A 21,049-nucleotide genomic window follows, 5' to 3' on the forward strand; every position below is an offset into this window, starting at 1 on the left:
CTAACATTAGTCAGATGTGTGTAACCCAAAAGTATATATGTATATAAAGTCAAGATCAGCATGATAAGCCGACTTGATTATATCAGGCCCTTGTCTATAGGGCCTCTATAATATTATAGCAGCTATACAAACAATCTTTGATATTTACATTTTTTTTTTTGCGTAATTAAGTGGTAAAGCTAATGCTAAGAAAGGATTTATTTTACATCTCTGATTACTAATTAGATTAATAGATCATAATTGAATTTAAGACGATATTAGCTTTTATAAAGCGTAATTCCAAACGACTCTCTTCTTTTAAAATTCCAAAATTTGTCGTCACTGTGCACTGGGTTGAATGGATTGGCACTTTTTCTATTTTATTTTTGCCTTTCTTTTTTATTCTCTTCGTCTCCTCTGTTCTCGTTCTTCGCCAATGTTGAGGTGCTTCTGTGTCTCCGTACTTCGAAGTTCGAACGCCTTGTAAAGACCATACGAAAACATTCGAAAAAGAGATTTGCATGGCTAATGACATGTACGACATTTAGTCATTGCTTTGTTTTTTGCGTTCCGATTGCGTGTTCAGTTGGAGGCAAACTTTTCCCGGAGCTGTTGTTGAAGCTATCATGTCATGGAGTCTACTGAGTTGCCTTTCCAGCATCTACACTCGGATGTACAACTTTATTAAGACGACGTCTCCGTTCGTGATCGAGGCCTTGATGGTGACCCTCTATTTTGGCGCCATCGTGGGCAGATACGTAATATTGATTTAAAGAGGATCGAAACTTTTCAAATGTTTTTCAAGTACAAAGTATATTTTGTGTGGCAATGTGAGAATGATGCAGAGAGATGGCGACAGATGCATGTGAATATATGTGAAAAGTAATTACTTAAATTTAAACCGAAGTCTTTTCAATTAAGTGTATGTAGAAGGCAGGATTCTTTGTTTGGCTCATTTCCTTGAAGTCACCAAACAATTTGTGCTTGGCCTGGCTGGTGAAGATCTCAGCAAGGATTTCCTGGAAACGCTTCAATTCATGGGGATAATAGGACAGGCGGAACTCGCTGGTCAGCTTGTTGGCTTCGATCAGATAATCCATTGAAATTAAAGATGGCTTGCCGCAATAGAACAGAACGGATGTCTTAATGTCCGCCGTGTGGCTGGTCTGCAAACAGAAAACAAATTTCAAAATAATGCCAGTCATGGGAAAATGCGATTAGAATATAGTAGTTTTCGTTGAAACCATGGGATCATGATCAAGGGCGCTGCATTGCTAGACAGTCGAGATTATGAAACCAGCTAACGCTATCAATGAAACTATTGACAATGACGAGGCAACAATTTTCAGTTTGCATCGAAATCGGAATGTGTCATTTAATTGTTTTTAATTAATGACGATGACGACCATTCAGATTAAGCGATTTAATCTTTAACTTACATTATAGTAAATACTCTTGGCGGGCGTTGCTCCTGTTTCGAGAATGTTGTCATAGTTGCGATGATCAATCAAAAGGACACCGCCTGGCCTTAGGCACTTCTCAAAGTTCTGAATTGCCTGCTTGTGTTCCCGCTGATCGCCGTGGCCGTCCATCAAGTGAGCAAAGGAGTTGCCCAGACAAATGACAGCGTCGAAGCCATCCTTAATCTGGTCCCTTATATCATCGTAGAGGGTCAACCAATTGGCCTCTTCAATAACTGTTATTGAGGGATCAGATATTAAACCATTCTTATTCTTGCCAACTGAGAGACTCACCCCAATTGTCAAAAGCCGCCTCCTGGCGGCGATTCCAGCGTTCTTTCAGTGCATATTTCAACATCTTGTCGGAAGCATCCACTGAGACGACCTCAAAACCCTCCTCCAGAAGCATTATCGAGTCCACCCTGTCAGGAATGAACCCATTGTTTCACATCTAATGCGTTAAATAGCAAATCCTTTGACTTACCCAGTGCCACAGGCCACATCTAGGATCCGTTTGCAACCCTTTTCGCGGAGCAGCTCAATAAGGAAGTTTTTGTAGTTGTCTGTACGCGAATTTTTGTCACCAATAAATATCTCCCACACCTTGGCCGCCTTGCCGTCCGCATACTGATCCCTTACTCCTTCGGCGGATATACCGTCTGAGCGGGCAACGAAAACACTATCAGCGGACGTGGTCATCTCTAGCGATCAGCACTGGGTGGCAGGTCTAACACAAATAATTTTTCGTTACGCCGCCACTTGCCACGTTAACTCTGGCCACAAAACGGGAGCAATTTGGTAGTCACCATCTGGTATGCCAACTCATCGTCATCCGTTATCTTATCACTGAAAGACCGCTTTGACGCGCGTCCATCGGCACGGAAACACGAAGCGAGGGAAGAGCCCAGCCCAGCCCAGCCCGTCCAGAACTAATTCCACATCTGCTCGAAGCTGCACGTGTGTGCGTATGAGGTGGCTTTCGCTTTTCGCTATATACATACATACATACATATTCATTATGCCCCTGACCCTGACCTCCTGATTTTGATTAACAGTGGGCAAACAAATTCGAAATAACAAATCTGACATCCACGATTGTTTTGCTGCAATGATTTGAGGCATTCAAAATGACAGGGGTGTATATAAAGGGGTGTATATATTTCGGTTAACTGATGTTTCCTCGTTTCAGAATTATTACATATTTCTTATACTAATCTTTGTTACTTTTACGATGGAATGTAAGTACATATATCTACATATGTGCAAGGCAAACTTTCCAAGAGCGTTTTCCTAAAATTTGCTATGAATATGCTCATATATCTTAACTAAATTAGCCATGATCGAAAATTACAAAAAGGGCGAGAATCGTTGGCCCAGTGACCTCGGATATGCATCCATGTAGTCTAAAGATTCGGAATAATCCCCTGAATCCTGTTTCTGGTGTAAGCCATTGATCCCTTAAGCAGTTGCACCACTGTTAGCAGGCACACTGATCTCAATTAATTTTACAGTTTTTATACCATGCTTCCACAGTGTGAAATGGTATATTAAAGTCGGCAACATATATATTCTTGATCAGCATCAACAGCCGATCTAGCCATCTGCTGTCTGTATAAGCATCTTGATCTCAAAGACTATAAGAGCTAGAAGCACCAAATCGATCAAGTTTATTTAAAATTTTTGCCCCGGCTCCTTCCGGGTGCTCAAATGCTTGAAAGAGTGACCAAGATGGCGACTTATGCTTGTAAAAAGCGCACCAAAAGATATTTTTATAAATACATAAATGCATTTGTTATTACAAACTAAGAATATTTGTTTTAGGGGATTCAGGGTATACCGAAATCGGCAAGACGGCGTACTTACGTCATGTGCTCTATTTTCATCTGTTTATTTACTAAAACAGAACCACAAATTGGTCAAAGAACTAGAATTACCTAGGCAAGGGCGTAGGTATGGGCTTGACAGGACAGGAATGTAAAAGAAAAAACTATCTCTAAACGAAGGACTGCTTTTAGATTTTTGAAGTTTTGGTATGGCTGTTTCAACTGCACATTCTTAAGCAAAGTCTGCTGATGATAGAACTTGGTTTTATACGGGTCTAAATTCTGAAACATCAATAACGTACTCCAGCATATGGAATCAAGATCTAGGAAGGATTGAAAAGTTAAAGAAACTATATCCAAAAACCATTTGCCCTCCAAAATGGTTACTTCCCCCAAATGTTGAGACCCACATAGATTCGCCACTGTGTGAAGGGCCTGAGAATCGTTGGGAGTGCCCCATGGCTATTAATGGAATACACAGACAGCGATTTCAACTAGGTAATCAGTTTTTTTCAAAAGAATGAGAATTCAATTTTGAAAATAGCTTTGTCATCTTGTTATTACTTAGCTCTTTAAGTGTCGCCCATTTGACCCGTATTATCTTTCCGAATTGAACTATTAAACGCAGTATTGTAATCAGTATTGTGGACGTGAGTATGTAAAATCGTATATATTTTATTAATCGTAAGCTTTTTTAAATATTGCACTCTGTTTGGAAATGGTAGATCTACTGTATGTATGATGGTCTTTATATTGCACCTTGTTACGGATATTAGTCTTAGAAATAAAGTCACATCGGGTGTCCTTACATATATGTATGTATGTATGTTTGTGTAAATATAGAGATTGATTATATATAGGATATGATCTGTGATTACGTTTCGCAAGAGAATTACTCAGTACACGACTTTCGAAGATAACGTATGTGATAATTATCTTGGGAAACATAAGCCGCTCAAAGTTAAGACTGTTATGCCTAAGAAAATATATTCGTATATGGTATAATTATTCAGATCGGTTAAATCAGCGCGTTCGTTTGTGTCTATATACATCGAGTATTGGAATAAATATCTATGGCAAATACCCTAACGAGTCTTCCAAAGAGGCGCTTACAGCCCGCATAGACTGGTAGCTTCCCATGCGGTTCCTACTGACACTGCTTCGCACCGAAGCTGCCTTCTCCATGGCCTTGATGCTACAAAGCAGATCATCGGCACTGCAAGATTTCTGGGAGACTGCTCCTGGTGCGGCCATGCCAGCGCGATCTGTGCTGAAGGACTCTCGCGCCCGATATGAGGACTTCCTGGACGAGGAAACATACGAACGACAACTGCCATTGCCCGCTCTCATCGAAGCCTTCTCGTTCTGACCTTTGTTCTGTCCGGACTGCGGACAAAGGCTCTTGATGTCTGTGGTCTGGCTCAACTTCATATCGGCAAATACGGCAGCTGCTTCCACACTCTTCTTAACGCTCAATGCCTCATGGGGTTGCACTGGCTGACTGTTGCCCCCAATAGTGAAGAGCTCGTAATCCAGGCCTAGTTTCTCGGTAGGCTTAACCTTTCTATTACCGCCAGACCTCGACTTGCGTTGTGAAAGGGAGTCCTCGCTAATCGCTGCCACTGCCGCTCTTTGGGCACGTCGTTGGGTACGTTTGCAATAGCATTTGCTGGCACTGACGCAACTGTCCGAGTCGCACCAGGTGGTGGTGTCGGATTGCATGCTGTTGGGCTCCTCCTCCACCATGGAACAGTAACACTTGTCGTCAGATCGGCAGGAAATCAAGGAATGCCGATTGGCTGCCCCAGCATTGGCCGCTGGCTTCCGGGAATTGGCCATGGCCATATTCCGTTCATTCTTTTGACGCAACTTGTGGTTCAAGTGCTCGGTGCGCAGGCTGCAATAGCAGCGATCGGCCGAGGCACAAGTGCAGGACTCGGAATCGTAGCTGCACTCCGAGCATGATACATATCTGCGGAATATTTATACATATTATGTAGATCAGAAGGATGAAGAAAGGAAATTTTGTCTCTAAGAGTATAATTTGGGGGTATCCCGAAAATGCTAGGCAACTAATGTTAAAATCCTTGTTTTAAGGAAGTCCAAAGTGTTGAAAACCTACCCGCTACTGCTGTTTCGATTGAGTCCTTGAAGAGCGTGTTCGTTACGCACCACGGACACATCAGATCCACTTGTTGCTGCCCGATTGCGTTGCTGCAGAGGCTGGACATGGGCTTGGACGTGATTGTGGCTACTAATGGGCGGACCAATTAGAATGGGCGGACTGATCTTGCGTCGCTGCTGCTGTGCTCCAATGGCGGTTGTCTCTTTTGACCGCAATGACTTGGCCTTGGGCATCTTGCCGCGGCACGAACGAAACTGACCAAGTTGGAAGACCTTCTTCAAGCTCTTGGCACCAAAGAAAAACCCTTTTGGTTTCTTCTATTTCATGGGTAGAGGTAGATGAATAAATTAGGGATAAGTTTAGGTATATTTTACATCAACGGTTTAGTCAACTCACTTGGGACCCATTTAAACTAGTCTTATGCTTTTGCTTTTTCTTTTGCCTCCTCATAATGTTCTTCGAACGTTGGAACAACTCATCCTGAGTGAGGGTCACGGCCAGCTTGAGCAGAAACTCTTTATAGATGGGCTTTAGATCGTTGAAGGACATGCCGTCGGCATCGATAATGGCATAAAGGATGTCGTCAAGGGAATGAAGGTTCTCGTGCAATCGGAATTCATTGAACAGCTCGCTGAAACCAAGTGGGGAACTAGAAGCACAATTCAAATGACGCCAATCAACCAAACCAAACCTTTCCACCAAAAATTAAAATTATTCAACACCAGCCCCCTGCCTATGGGCCCACAGATTATTAGATGGTCTGGGGCCCAAGCTGTCAGCTAGTATACTCACCCTCCACCTCCTCCTCCGCCGCCCCCGCTTAATTTGCCGGAGTGACGGCGTGCCGCTCTGGATTTGTAGCGTGTCAAACCGCCTGCATTGAGGAAGCTGCCAGATCTAGGTATGGCAACGCGAGTAAGTATATCTCCATTCGTTTCCCCTGCAGCCACACCCCCCCGAAACAACGACTCCTGCTGCCATAGCAGGGCCAGCAGATGGCTTCTTCGAGTGTTGCAGGCGATTCACATGTCCATTGCTGCACACAATATTGCCGTTGCCTTTGTAGCCAGAACCTGGAATTGTTGTTGGCACAGGAGGCGCCCGCTTCGTCTTGTGGGACTTTCGCTTCCGTTCCTCCGTCGAGGTGTCCACCTCGGCTTCGGCCGCTTCGTTGATCACGTTGCTATTGGAACTGAGTGAACTGTTCGACACTCGCTTTTTTCGCACCGATCGAGATGCTGGTGTGCCGACAGCTGCCATTCCTTGAACACTGCCGCTGCCGCGAAAGGAGCTGCGCCGCCCACTCACACTGTGTGCCAGCTGAGAGCGGGACAAATAGTTGGAGCCCGTGATGGCCGAACTGCTGGCTATGCTAATGCACGAGACTCCATTTTGCTGACGCGGTGTACGCCGTTTCGTGCTGCGGTGCGAATTGGTGCTCACATGGGCCATCAGGCTCTGGTAAAGAGTCGCTGCTATGACAATGGCATCTTCTGTGCTCTTGCAGATGAAGCCGTGGCACTCCAGCACCTTGGGCGAGCTGGCTGAACGCATGACAACTGCAAAGATCGGAGCATGCATATGGATGCTGTGCTCCACAGACAATTGTTCGTTTGTGCTGCCGGAGTTGGAGTGGTAAAGACCCAATTAGTGTCCATTTCAATTCAATAGGTTGTGGTCACCGCACTTACCTTAAGGGCTGAAACAGGGCGGTCTTGTCTATGTTATCCGGATCAGTGATCAATGGCAGAAAGGCGGCTCCTCCATCATCCTCTGAAATAACAAATTTCACTGCCGACCACACTGCAATGTTGTGGAAGGGTGTTATATGGGCCTCGGGCTCATCGGAACCCAGAGCGTGGGGCATAAAAATTGTGCTCATCTTTACACGCAATCCAGTCGCGCAAATATCCAATGATCCCGAGCAGAGTTTCTGCAAGTAGAAGCGATTAGCTGCTTAATGACTCTACCTATTGTTAAATTCCTTACCTTTTTGGGTAGTTCACTTAGATAGAGTTGTCGTAGTGGCTCTTGCAAACCCTGCAGACTCGTCACTTTGTCTTTTAGTGGCAGCGATCCCAGGCATGTAACTTCAAAGCTACTGGTGGCATCTTTGGCCACATCCGTGAAGAGCTGCTCGATTTGTGCCTGGACACTGTTGCTTATCCGCTCGACGTCATTTTTAGCCGCCTCGGCCAGAACCTTGGCAGACTCGCTCGACTCTTGCAGAAAGCTGCTCAGCGAACGTCCGTTGTCTCCCGCGGTGCTGGCCAACTCACTACGCCCATACATTATGATGGAGCGCGTGCGATGCGATCCTCGCGGATCATCGAGGCGGTTACTCCGCATCGATCTAGAGTGATGAGAAAAATCAAATTAGTTTAAATCGTGAAATTAACTATTAAAACAGACGAATACAGCTGACAATTGAAGGGAGAAAGTCAATCTTAAAAATATTAAAACGAAAAGCCCAATATTTCAGAGATCGATAAAAGGGGCACCTTTTGGTATTCCTGAACCAAACTAACTTATCTGGGCGAATCATATGCGATTAGTAAAGACTTCATTCATAAAGCCTAAAGGTCTAAAGGAGTACAAGTGCCGTAGCTATACAAATTATACCTAATTAAGACGATTAAGCCTAAACAGCTATTTTGGTGCAAGGATCTCTAATGAGTTTCTCAGTTAAAGATTTCTAAGATAATTTTCCCTCGTTTGGCTCTTGTTTTTGAACCATTATAAAAACTTAGAATAAAAAGGAATCCCGTTTAAAACATGATTATATTGTTTTTAAAAACAATTTATTCTCCCTCTCTCAGGACGATTAAGCTCTTATCTTATCACAACAACTTACAAACAGATGCCATTACTCATTTACATTGAATATGAAGTATTTCATTTGCGTCATCACGACTTTGTGATTACCCTGCAACATATACATATATATATATATCAGTTTTGTTGATACTTTTTAAAGAATTTGGGAAATCCTGTCGATTCAACAAAACAGTCTCGCAAAACTTCACTAAGTCTTACCTTCAAATATTAGCTTTGATTTACCTAAGACACCGACTATATAGTAAATTATTGAATAATCTTTACATTGGATTAGAATCCACCTATTACAATCGACTGTAGATTAATGTGAACTGTAATTTTAAGAGAATAAAGTTGTATTGCATAAATATTTTTATAATTCTTTTGAGTTTCTTCAAATGATTGACCAGAAGACCAAATTTAAATAATAAAGGCCATCTTGCTCACTCTTCTAAGTACAGTAGGACTTCAGCGCAGCCATCGGCCAATTCAGATTATTGCTTCCCCTAGTTAAACCAGTTTTTGTATATAACTTGGCTGTTTGAAATTGCACTTTTATAAAATTTAATGCACCGATACGATCAATCGTATGAAGAATACTATACAGATAATATAGATTATCATTATTGGCATAAATTATTTCTACCGACTTCGTTGTTTGTGCTAATCTATATTGATCTAGAATCTTAAATATATTGAAAACGCTATCTTCTGCCTCTCCTTAACTCGGAAATCGATTGCAGGAACAACTTTTTGGCATAGAAGTGCAGACACTAACAATGACAAAAGTCTCTTGAAATGGATGTCTTAAGTTTAATACCAAATGCGCTTGCACTTGCACTTGTGAAATTATGTTCATACTAACAAATAATTAATTGGTCAAATTCAATAATTGCGTTTTGCAATTTTCTTTTTTGGCGTTGCACTTCCCACTATTGAGATGTAATCATATAACAAATATATATTTTAGCTTTCAAATCAAAAATTTCGTTGACAGCTTTTGATATGTTTGGCAAATGTTCAAAGTTGTTTTATGTGTGTGTTTTTTTTTTTTTTTGTGAAAGTTGATGACTGATTAAAGCAAACTAGCCGTGAATTAGCATATTTCGTCTATACGTAAGTATGTGCGAAGTGGCACAGCAATCGACATCCTGCACATGGGGAACTGGGAATGGGTGTCCAGTGAATGCCACCACTGAGACATTGAATCAGCAGCGACTTCTTCTTTCTGTTGTTCTTTTTATGCGGCACAACGCTCTTTGGTCTGGTTCCAATAGAAGCTATCCGATATTTACCGTTGGTTGACATAAAACCGAAAATGCTGATTTCCAAAGAACGTTGCCCCGTCTTCTTTATTGTTATTACCTATTATTGTGGATGTGAATAAAGATGATGCATGGTGGATGGCTCTAGAGTTTTCTATTTTTTAATCAATTAAATAGTTCGCCCCGTGAATGTGTGTCAATGTGTTGAATATTTATGCATGGAGCAAGTGTCGATTGTTCAAGATGGATCTATGTATCTCCGATCTCCACTTTTCTTACTTCCCAGTCCGAGATGGCTTTGCCTTCACTTCAGCCCCACCAGATCCACCAATGGCAAGAGCAGCAACAACATCAACAGCAAAAGCATTTCAAAAGTCAATACGAATTTTTAATTTTCCAACTAACTGTAGTTTTGTTGCTTATGGAAATACAAAAAAAAGAAGAAAAAATACAACCAAACGGTAAAAGAAACATGAAATCGAGCTGCTGTTTGGTTGGCTCAGACCAGTTTAGCTCAGTTCAGTTAAGTTTAGTTTAAGTTTTTGGGTTTATTTTCTTTCTATTTTGTGGGTTAGAGAACGAAAGTGTATTTGGTTTCTATTGAAAGTTGGCTCAATCGCTTAATGGGCAACTTAATCGATTTGATTTGAAGCAAGGAGAGCGCATCCAATGGAGGAATCTAATCTAATCGCATCGAATTCGTGTTAATGTTAGAACTCACCTGGAATCATCAAACATCAGATCGATTTTGAGTTTGTATATCGAATTTCGACTGACACTTGAATTGTTTTCAAGCTGATCGCCATCCAAGAGCCGGAAGCCGGAAGAGTTGCTATTGTTGCTGTGACTGAGGCTGAGACTGTTGTTACTTCCTCCGGTTGGCTTGCGACTTCGCACGGAGTTCATTTTGGGAATGGGCACGGCTACTACAGTTTGAGAGTCCACTTTGCAAGTGACCATTTCAGTTGGCTGTTGGCTTAAAGAGTTTTCTGTTTTTTTGTTTCACTTTGTTGTTTGTTTTGTTTTGTGGCTTTTATTTCGTCTGCCCAATTTGTGTGCAATTAGCGGTAAATGCAATTCAATTATTCACATTGAATGTTAATTTTTAACATGTTAGCGAAACAGTCTTTTAACACTTTGCATAGGACAACGGAGAGATGCAGGCGATCCGGATGCATTGTCGGAGCGGTAGTGCTCCATTGGTGGTGGCAACAACATTCGCGGCGGTGGTGTTGGTGGTGGCGGTGTCGGTGGTTGCATGGCGTGTATGTGGATCCATTTATTTATGCTTGGCTCATTAATTAGCTGCAAGCGAAACAAACAGCAGAAAACAGATTATAAAGCAGCACAAATCGAAACGATTACAAATATTTTTGGCTGATAAATTGCCACATAAAATGCAATATTAGAGGTTTAAGAAAAATTTGTTGCCAAACACAAAAGCACACTCAAACACACACACACACACACAAACTGTGATACGCATTCGGCGTCTCTATCTTAAAGATACTTTCACTGTACAGATAGATACACACATATGTATGTTTTGTTATTTTTGCAGTAATTAGTAAATGCCTTAATACACACACACACACACTCACAGAGAGAGACTTAACCCAATTGGATGAGCTATTTACTTGCTGATTTATCAATGTGCCATTTAAGGCATTCTCGTCACTAGAGTCACACACTGGCAATATATGCCCCCGATTGCAAAACGTAATCTTGTAATTTTCGGATTTGGTTTGGTTTGGTTTGCCAAAGTTTTAAGCCCGGCCTTATCCAAGTCCGAGTCTGAGTTCGTTGAATGCCACACAGCGACTGCGAGTGGCCGAAATGAAACGAAACGTCGATGCGCTTCAGAAACACAAAAAAAGTGAAGCAAACACGAACAACGACTCTCCGAGCCGAAAGAAATGGCCAAGCGAACCAAGAAACAGCAGGGGGGAGAAGGCTTTAGGTGGAGGGAAGAGTCGAAGAGTGGTCCAACAATGGCAAAAACAATATTGTCTCTGGCGTAAGTGGGCAGCGTGGCACAATGAGAATGCCTGTCCGTTTTAGTTGTTGTTGATGAACTCGGCTCAACTCAGCTCCCAACTAGACTTGGCTTCAATCCACAAGATGAACGAGATCGACCGTCATTCGACACCTTTCAACACAACACACACGCACACACACACACCAAATGAACAATCACTTGCCCAATGCTCATACAAAATGTTTGGATTGGATTGGATTATTATGTTTCACTTGTTGCAGTTTTTCTCTGTAGGTGTGTGAGTGTGTACATATCTATGTGTGTTATGCGGCTGAATAACCGTGAATGGTTAACCATTTACGCAAAAAGTTGCAGTCGCCCAATGTCAATCTCCCAATCTGATGGCGCCGCTGGCTAATTCGCCATCGAAACCGAATTGTTTGACTCCCGAATGGCCAGCCGTCCCGGTTTTGCCATTTGCGCAAGCGCAGAAGCTGTGACGGCACAGCCATAGATGAAGGAGGGGAATGGGAAGGCGGTGAGAGGGCTTAAAGCATCATGCATGGTGCATTTTCGAAATCAATGACCGTGATCATGTTTCACTTTAATTGATGCTGATGCAGCCCGTGGGTCGGTTTTTTTTCTATATACCCTCAAAGAAGTTGAACCCTCCCATATAGTTTCTTTTAGAGAAGAGCGATTTCTGGCCACGCCATGTAGATTGTGAGAACTGTAGGAATTAGAACCATCAAAACAATTTCAACTGAAAGGGAAAGGGTGTAGAAACGTAGACAAAAAGCGCTCATTTTTACAAAGTTCTCAACTAGAAAATTGTTTGCTTCGAAAAAGAGTTGAAAGCGAGCCAAAACCCTTTTAAGAAAATAAATGATAACCATTCGAATGCAATGACATGATTGGACGTATCCAATATGAGAATCCCTACTACCTAAACATTTAATTAACTCGATTAAGTTTAATTTGCTCTGCACGAATTAGAAGAAACTGAAATCTCCTCTAAGAAACATTACTCAAAAGATCTCCTGATAGTTTCATACAGAATATTTTACGGACATTATTTGTGCCAAAAGTACAATTATCTCGGAAGAAGCATATTTTTCTTTGCCAAAGTCTCGAAGAATTGAATATACTACAATGCTTGGAAAGACACCAAGCCCCTGAATCTACGTGTTAGGGATCTTTTGGACAAAAGGTCAACCAAAGATCGTCATTACCACCAGCTAAGACAGTAGACCAATTTAATTAACGATTTAACTATTCAATTAACTATTGGGCCGAATAAAACTTCTCTTCTCTTGTTCAACGAGTTATCGACAAACCGAATATAAGAAAATTGTTAAGAAATAAACTAAAAATGTTGCGCGATTTTAAGTAAAAAGATGTTTTTAATTGGTTTATATGCTACAACAGACGATTATCTATTACAAACAGAAAATTTGTCTTTGAAAATTAATTTTGTCCACTGCTACTGATTCTGGCTCAAATATTCGTAAAATTTTCATTATATCAAGTACGTATACATATGTATGTTGCTTTGTAAGTCTCCAAGCCTAATCAAATTAGATTTGCTTCCTTTATTCAGAATCCTAATCAGTTGTTGTCTTGCCTCATTTGATTTCTATTATCTATTTCTTCTGGTCACATGCCGTAGTATTAAGTATTAGTATAAGTAGAGAGGTCTGGCTGAGTACTTAAATGTCTAAAAGTCCACTCTTTACATCAGTTATTTGAAATAATGTTGAAGAAACTGATTATGGGAAGTAATTAATTTTTATTGGCATTTGCTTTCGTTTTAATCTGTTTTGTTTATTTCGTCTAAAAAATATAATAAAAGCAAAACTAGATACGAGTATATGTGGTTATGCATCGATAATTTCAAAAACAGACAGATGTATGTATGTACGTTTGAATATATGTACATATGTACATACATACATTGTTTATTCGAAGTATGCCATATCACTCGTAATTTCAATCGTAATCAATTAAAGCTGCGTTTCCATTTCTCTATTAGAAATCATATTGAGCGAAATGCCATAAAAATCTATATCTAAACGTAGACGATTTAAATCGACAACTTTCCTTCATTTGTATACGTTTTCATAATTATCGGTTTGTTTGGATTGATGTTGCTGTTGCCGGTTTGAAATTGTCAAGCTCTCTTCTGGTCTCTTGATGTTTATTCATGAGATAACAGTATTAAGGTAACAACTAATTGAAATTGGACCACATAAAACAATGAAAACTTAATGGTTCTTCATTGTCCAGGTGTCTACGATGAATCAAAAGACAAAACAGAAACCAACAACAACCAAGCACTTTTACTTTTATGACGCCGGGCTGCGTGACCCTATCCCGCTGCATCTGCCTAACTGGAGGGTTTCGTTTTTGTTATTGGATGTGAAAGAAGGGCCATAAAATTGATAAAACGAAGAACCTGAATTCGTATTAGACAGATTTTTGTCTTCCAGAATTTTCACTTTCCAAAAAGGGTAAGGAATTCGACCGACTGACAAGAGGCACTGGTCGGGGGGGGGGCGGACTGACTGTCAATGTGATGTATTTAACGAATAATGTCATAGTTATCATCATGATAACATCACTTTCTCTACACAATTGTGCGAGTGTGTGTGTGTGTGTGTTTGTGTTTAGTTTGTTGGCAACTATTTTAAAAATTAGTTATTTTTTTTGTTGCTTTCTTAGGTTCGCTGGCAAATGCGCATGCATGCTTGAAGATACAGATACATATAGACTTGTAGATATATACTCGGGTGTGGATTGGGGGGCAGACGCACAGGTTTCGCAGATACAGATACAGATACTGATACGCTTGATTCCTTTGCGCTTCTCTTGTGCCCAGCATTGCGTATCTGACATGCGCTTACTATGGGCAAAAACTGAACAAGATATGCACTGAGATATATGTATGTGTGTAGCTTTAGTCTTCTCCTGCTTATTTTTCAAAATTGTTATGCAATCATTGGAGAACCACACATCGATCTTTTGGCCATGCCTCTATTCTAGTTATGGTTCATTTCAAGCCATTAACCATTACGTTTGCGGGTTCGTTACGTCACTAAGCTCCATGTCTCGCACATGGAGTCACGAAAATGGAGTAAAATACACGCTTCGGAGTTACTTACACTATTAACAATTGTCACATTGTTTGCTCTCTCTACACTTATGCCCATCATTACGGCATTTCTCACTTCATCGTCGTCTTTATTCTTCTTTAACAATGGCCCATTCACATTCAGGCATTGCGGTTGATTTTCGCGTGGTTTTTGGCCAGTTTTTTTTTTGTTAACGATCTTGTTACTACGACCACAATCACGACCAGATGACCCATAGAGGTGAAAACCTAAAGACCCAAACTTGTCGTGAATTTGTATACCTAATCTTATATAAATGTCTAGTAGGTCGGTACATAGATAGATACATTAAGCCAAAACGTTTGAAGCCATCAAAGTAAAAATAATACCTTTGAATGAATGTCGATGGAGCTGCTACTGGAACTTTCCTATGCAAATATCTAATTGGTCTATTGTAGCAGGGCATGAACATCTCTTTAAGCAGACCTGAGAAATATGGACACTTTACCGAACAATGCCCCCTCATAAGGTGAGCATTACGCCGTAGATAATGAAATCTAACAAAGAAATTGCTCAAAAGAGCGTGACGCCAGTTGTTGTTGTTGCTGTTCATGAACTCTGCGCCATAAATTGCCATAAAGCATTTGCATATTTTAACTAGCCAAAGCTCCTAGCAAACCATATGGTAACTATAGAGTACATATGAAGATATCTATCATTCGTACGCCCCCGAATTCTAGCGGTTCTTGTGAAGATTCTCAAAACGTTTTATTGCAATATAACTGCAAATGTGAAGAAGAGACCGAGATTGAGCGATTTCCTCTTTGTTTAATGGCGCAAAGTGCCCAGTGGGTTGGTAATTTAACAATTTTCCTCTTCTTTTGGGGTGCTAAACGACTTTCATTTATTTCGGTCAGCTGAGTTCAAATGGCGCGTGGTTTGTGGGTCACTGGTTGGAGTCTTTCGGTGTCGGTGTTGGTGTTGCTGTTGGTGTCTATGCCGCACGGGGGGCGTTTCTGGTTACCACCAAGACGAGTTTGAAATTGACACATTTGCATCATGGGTTTGTGGGTTGAGCTGTTGCCGTTGCTGGTACATTAAGATTTAAGCTACAAAGTTATCACAATTCTAGTTGGCCTCTCTCTCCCTCCCTCTCTTACTGTTGGAGGGAAAGTTTTTGCAATTTTAATTGCTACAGACTCAATCACAATGGACATTGAGGCCATTATCCAGTTAGTACGCGAATCAGTTAAATTTATTTGATTACATTTGGCCATCCCAGCCAAGAGACAAAACTGGCTTTCATTCTATTGTGAGACTGCTACATTAATTAGTCCTTGAATGGCTCATTAACACATTCTAACAACCCAATAAGGAGATAGTTGAGCGTGCTTAGCGGTAAACTGATGATTGGAAATGGCTCAAAGCTACATACATACCACACACATACACATACACATACAATACACTATTCGTACGAGTGTCGACTCTGTCGAGGAGTTATGGCTGTGACCCACCTTTTAGAACTGGTAACCAGCAAGATAGCCAGCTTTAGCCAGCCAGATGCTGTTGCCTCTCAAATAAACTGCACATCGATGCTCTAGTTTCTGATCCGCGGACCTGTCACGCAGCCGCAGAGTGGAGTATATGCAATGTGCAATGTGCAGTGCGCTTTGTGCTCTGCTGAGGAGAAAATCTGAAAATAATTGCAAGAAGACACTCGCCAGAGATCCCTGCTAGAAGAAATGCCGACAATAATTGCGGACAATCGCATAGACAGAGGCGTCGCTGCGAGTGGCCAACCTGAACGAGTTCGAGTTGAGCAGGAAAAGATTACTTGCCAATGTGGTTACCGTGAGACAGACAACACAGATGGAATACCGCTAATCGAATAATTGTGTCTTTTTCTGTTACCAATCAATAAGATTCTTAAGTCATAGTCCAATATTTTGGCCCAATTGAATAAGTTTTGCGCCATCACAATAGGTTGCAACTTGTGCTTCTTAACCCTTTATCTGGGTTAGTTTGCCGGTTCAAAGTCATTTTAATATCGGTGAGAAAATTGAAGCCGCTTATAGTTAGTTTTGGATTTTACATACTCATTCTGTGTATTTAAATGTGGAATTCTAACTATCAAAGCTTCACTTCAATTTGTTAGCAGTTGAGACTCTTTGAAAACCATCAATTTCTGTTTGTAGAAGTTTATATTCATATTTGTGGCTTAAAAGTAATACTACGAAATTAAATTTTCCAAAGATGTGATTGCTTTACAACAAACTTAAATCTTGATTGCTTTACATCTTTCAAGTTAAACTATTAACAATTTTTATCTTGGTGTTGTTTGAATTCCCAACTACTTTTAGCGTTTGAGATATGGTACTTGGATTATATGGCAAAGTCTGCTGATATAAGAATATGTCTTGGGACATAAATCTATTAAGGCCAGAGTAGAAGAGACGTTTCATCAATTTGGCCACCCTTTCAATTGCCATTTTGTAAATTCCGATCTTTGTATTCAACTTTTTCTTACCTGATATAATAGTTTAATTGATATATTGCATCATCCACTTGTAAGCCTTTCACTAGATCACACTTTGAGTTCATAGAATGTTTTTTTGGTTGATTGTCACACGCCTATTCTTCACTCAATGACAGTAGATTCATTTCACGAGGGTGACCGAGGTGTGAATGGATGATAATCATCGTGCACTTTCCATTGGGAAAATGCAATGAAAATCTTCAGCACAGCGACCGAAACAGCAACCGAAGCGCGCGAAGTCAATAAGTCGACTGAACTGCTCACAAGTAATTCGATGGCGTCGACCAGAGCGACGACTAGTCAGATTCGGATCCAAGAGTGAAGCAGACTCGGACTTGGACTTGTGTCGGACTTCGCTTGACTCTGTCTTGCTGATTGCACTCAGCTGAAGGCGACAACTGAAGTGGATTAGCCAAAATTCGTAGTCAGAGACGCAACTTGTGGCTGCTCATGAACTCACTTAATTACGACACTAATAACAGCGATTTCCAGAGTTTAAGTCAACAAGTTGTCAGGTTGTCAGAACAGTCAGTTTAACCCAAGAGTTCTGGTTGCAGTAGGGACACACGCATCGCTGTAAAGAAGGAACCTTTACCTAGTTCTCGATTAGCATCCTTGATATCGTTTGCTAAAAAGTTGAAAAACCTGCGTGGACAGTGCCCCAAATTGCTGTTCTCTATAGTCTGACTGTGCTCATTTGCAACAAAATCTTTGACCAATATTTGAGTAAACCGTTAGACAGACGGTCGGTCGAGGCCATCGCTGCCACCGCCACCGCCAAAGCCAGTTGCCAGTTGAAATTAATTCATGTTTGGGTCCCAATGTTGCAGCGCAGCGTCAATAAGTTGCATCTGCAACTGCAGCGACTTTTCAGAATGAAGGAAACAGGTTAGCTACGCGCCAATTGCCTAAATGGGTCAATCTCTCAGAAAGCTCCAAACGCGCGCTGGTGGCGTTGGTTTTGAAACAACCACAGAAAATATGAGGTGGGCCTTGGTCTTGGCCGGCTACTAGTAAACTGTGTCAGTCGATTGTCGCCAGGCGGCAGCTCCAGTTCATTTTGGGGGGGATTTAGATGGGCGATTGAAGCTGCTTGACAGCCTACCTGCTGGACACTAAGAAATGTGTCAGAAGACGTTGTTGAACGGGATATAAAATGCCGTTTAACCGTAAATGGACTGGCTCCTTACATGCGAACATGCGACGATGACCCATTTTATGGGAGATTAAGCCATTCACTTTGATTCCATCCAGAACACACATAAAAATATTTGAACAACTTTTTAAAACTCTACATTAATTAATACATTTTTTGGTAAATACCAATTTAATCATTCACATTATTTTAACGAAGAAAAATCAGACACCATGCACTTACATACAAATATAAATAAATCCAAAGGAATGACCTTGAGTATTCGACCTCAGATGGGTTTGTTCTTAAGCTGACAAGGTGGGTGATATCTGTGAAATTTGTTGTTTCCAAGATTAAGAATGCAAATCTAAACTCGGTTGTGGAGTTAACTAAAATTCAGCAAAGAAATCTTTAACTATTTTTATCTACCAAGTCCAAGTTGATAGCTTTAATCCGAACACTAAACTTTACTGATAAAAATAATACAACTTTTGATCAACTTCCAATTCCCAAAGGGTGAAAAGTGTATTTATTCTTTCTCAGCGTAACTAAATATATATATACATGTGTTTAAGTTATTTACAATCCTCATCCAATCTTTAAGGTATCGACTAGACTTGTTGTTTGTGGGACAACCTACAGCTTTTATTGATCCATACATTTAATAAAATCAAAGTTTTAAACCTGAATCGTTCTAGATTTGCATTTTTCAAATATTTAATAAATTAATTAAATTAGAACTTAGTGAAATTAAAACCTCTTCAAATACTTTGCTATTTTATTGCTTGGAAATAAATTTAAAAGCATTAAAGTTTGACAAAGTTAATAGTTCTTGAAGATTTTAGAATAATTCAAGATAAAGTTTCGTTAATTCGCAGCCCTTCAACTTCATGTTATAATTTAACTTCAAAATATGTTTGAACCAATTTTTCAAGATTACGCTTCATAGCATGAATAAAAAAATATTGTACATTCTTTCAGGCTTTCAGTTTTTTAGTTGCTACTCTAAGTGTGGTTTATATATTAGCATACTTTTAGGCGGGTGTTAACAGTTTTCCTTTTATTAATGCCCGTCAAGTTGAAGTCGCTCAATCTATGAAAAAGATATTATAACTAGCAGAATTACTGAATCTGGCAAACAAAAGTAGCCACGAGGCCAAGGCGACGCTTCAAATACCGTGAAGTTGATCGGTTAAAGGAAATCTAACTAAACTTGGTTGGACAATGTTCAATTTCGACTTTGTCACTTACTTTTAACACATCCAAATATACTCCTTTTATGCGGTATATGTATGTTAATATTCAATGTGAAAGCCGAATGTACAATTGAAATAAAATTCATTGTGTTTGGTTAATTATAGTCGATTTCCCAATAATCCCATTCCTTGCTTGTTTTTTCCCCGTTTTTATACCCTTGCAAAAAGGGTATATTAATTTTGGTCAGAAGTGTGCAACGCATAGAACGAAGCATCTCCGACCATACAAAGTATATATATTCTTGATCAGCACGACGAGACGAATTCAAATAGCCATGTCCGTCCGTCTGGATCAACGCAAACTCCTCCTAGACCGTAAGAGCTACAGAGCTGAAACGTAGGCTTGTATATACTGCAGGGGTTGTATATCTCGGATTCAGCCGGATCGGATCACTATATCATATAGCTCCCATACAAACCCCAAAGTCACGAACAGTGACTTTTCTCAATAACTTTCTTATTTTCTGCGCTATTATCGTGAGATATTAACCTCACATGAATACCTCAAAAGTGAACTATTATGTACAAATCAGGTAAGTTTACAATTTGGTTATCAAAATTGTTGAGTTTTGTCTTTGGAATTTTCCAAAGATAAAGTTGCCTATAGGCAACAGTGGTCCCGAATGGTATACAAAGTTTGAAAATGTTTCTGCTCTGCTAGATACCCAAAGGCTTAACACAGTTGGAAATTAAAAAAAAACTTCCCAATTCAATTGAGATTATTCTGACGATGACGAAAATAATGATGAAAATGAAGAGGATACCGAAACTCAAAAGACTTTGGAAAATTTTATTGAAGAATCTTTACAAGATGCTATCAAAGGTGAAAGTCACGAAGACTTGAATATAAGTCGATTGGAATGTGGTAAGAACAGCAAATCATCGAAAACTAATTGAACCAATTAGCTATTGGAAAGGATTCGAAATCTGGAATCTGGAGAAACAAAGGAACCAATTTCATATTTCTCTGTATATTTCGATGATAATTTTGGAAAAAATCTGCTCAGAAACAAACGCATATGCCTTGCAAAGTAATGGAGTCGAACTCAAGTGCAGTGTCATTGAAATTAAACGTTTTATAGGAATCTTGCTATATTTGGGAGTGGTAAAAATACCTGATTGGCGCATGGCTTAACAAAAATTAGACTGTCAGCCGTTGCCGATTCAATGAGTCGAATCAGATTTGAAAAAATTAAAGCAAATTTTCATCTTAACGACAACCTAAAACAACCCCCAAAAGGTTCAGATGACTACAAGTTATATAAAGTACAACCGCGGCTTTCAAAAATAAAAGCAGATTGCAAACAGTTTGAAGAAGTGTATAAATATGGCGGTGGTAAATAGTTGGCTTCTGTATCGTAGAGATTTAAACTGCACCAAAGATAACACCCGTCACATGCCTTTAATACAATTTCAACAGGATATTGCAAATTAACTTCTTCGATCTAGTAAGCAAATTCAATCTCGTAAAAGGGGTCGTCTAGCACAACTTGTGTTCAATATTGACTCGCGCGATTCATCTCCAGCACCATCTTCCCCCGCTTTATATATTTTACCCACTC

At 40.3% G+C, this 21,049-nt stretch overlaps 3 protein-coding genes across 3 annotated transcripts; 1 reads left to right on the forward strand and 2 right to left on the reverse strand.

Annotated features, from left to right (window-relative positions):
- The first annotated feature begins 502 nt into the window (after nt 1–502).
- Nucleotides 503–880, forward strand: LOC137582370 (uncharacterized). Its single transcript, XM_068296883.1, has one exon. It carries the CDS (start codon nt 606–608, stop codon nt 750–752), a length of 147 nt encoding a protein of 48 aa, XP_068152984.1. The 5' UTR covers nt 503–605; the 3' UTR covers nt 753–880.
- Nucleotides 774–2,182, reverse strand: Gnmt (Glycine N-methyltransferase). The gene is made up of 4 exons (XM_068296882.1): nt 1,924–2,182; nt 1,734–1,861; nt 1,419–1,675; nt 774–1,145 (listed from the first exon to the last, which is right to left on the reverse strand). Exons 1-4 carry the CDS (start codon nt 2,136–2,138, stop codon nt 876–878), a joined length of 870 nt encoding a protein of 289 aa, XP_068152983.1. The 5' UTR covers nt 2,139–2,182; the 3' UTR covers nt 774–875.
- A 2,029-nt stretch (nt 2,183–4,211) lies between these two features.
- LOC137582877 (uncharacterized) lies at nt 4,212–17,222 on the reverse strand. The gene is given in 9 exon segments (XM_068297611.1): nt 4,212–5,234; nt 5,385–5,704; nt 5,784–6,018; nt 6,180–6,325; nt 6,327–7,005; nt 7,079–7,320; nt 7,377–7,740; nt 10,191–10,774; nt 17,088–17,222. Coding segments are annotated over 8 exon segments (3,126 nt in total). The 5' UTR covers nt 10,430–10,774; nt 17,088–17,222; the 3' UTR covers nt 4,212–4,333.
- Nucleotides 17,223–21,049: the final 3,827 nt, after the last annotated feature.

This window comes from Drosophila tropicalis, unplaced genomic scaffold, assembly GCF_018151085.1.
Source record: "Drosophila tropicalis isolate 14030-0801.00 unplaced genomic scaffold, ASM1815108v1 contig_859, whole genome shotgun sequence".
Lineage (NCBI taxonomy): Eukaryota > Metazoa > Arthropoda > Insecta > Diptera > Drosophilidae > Drosophila > Drosophila tropicalis.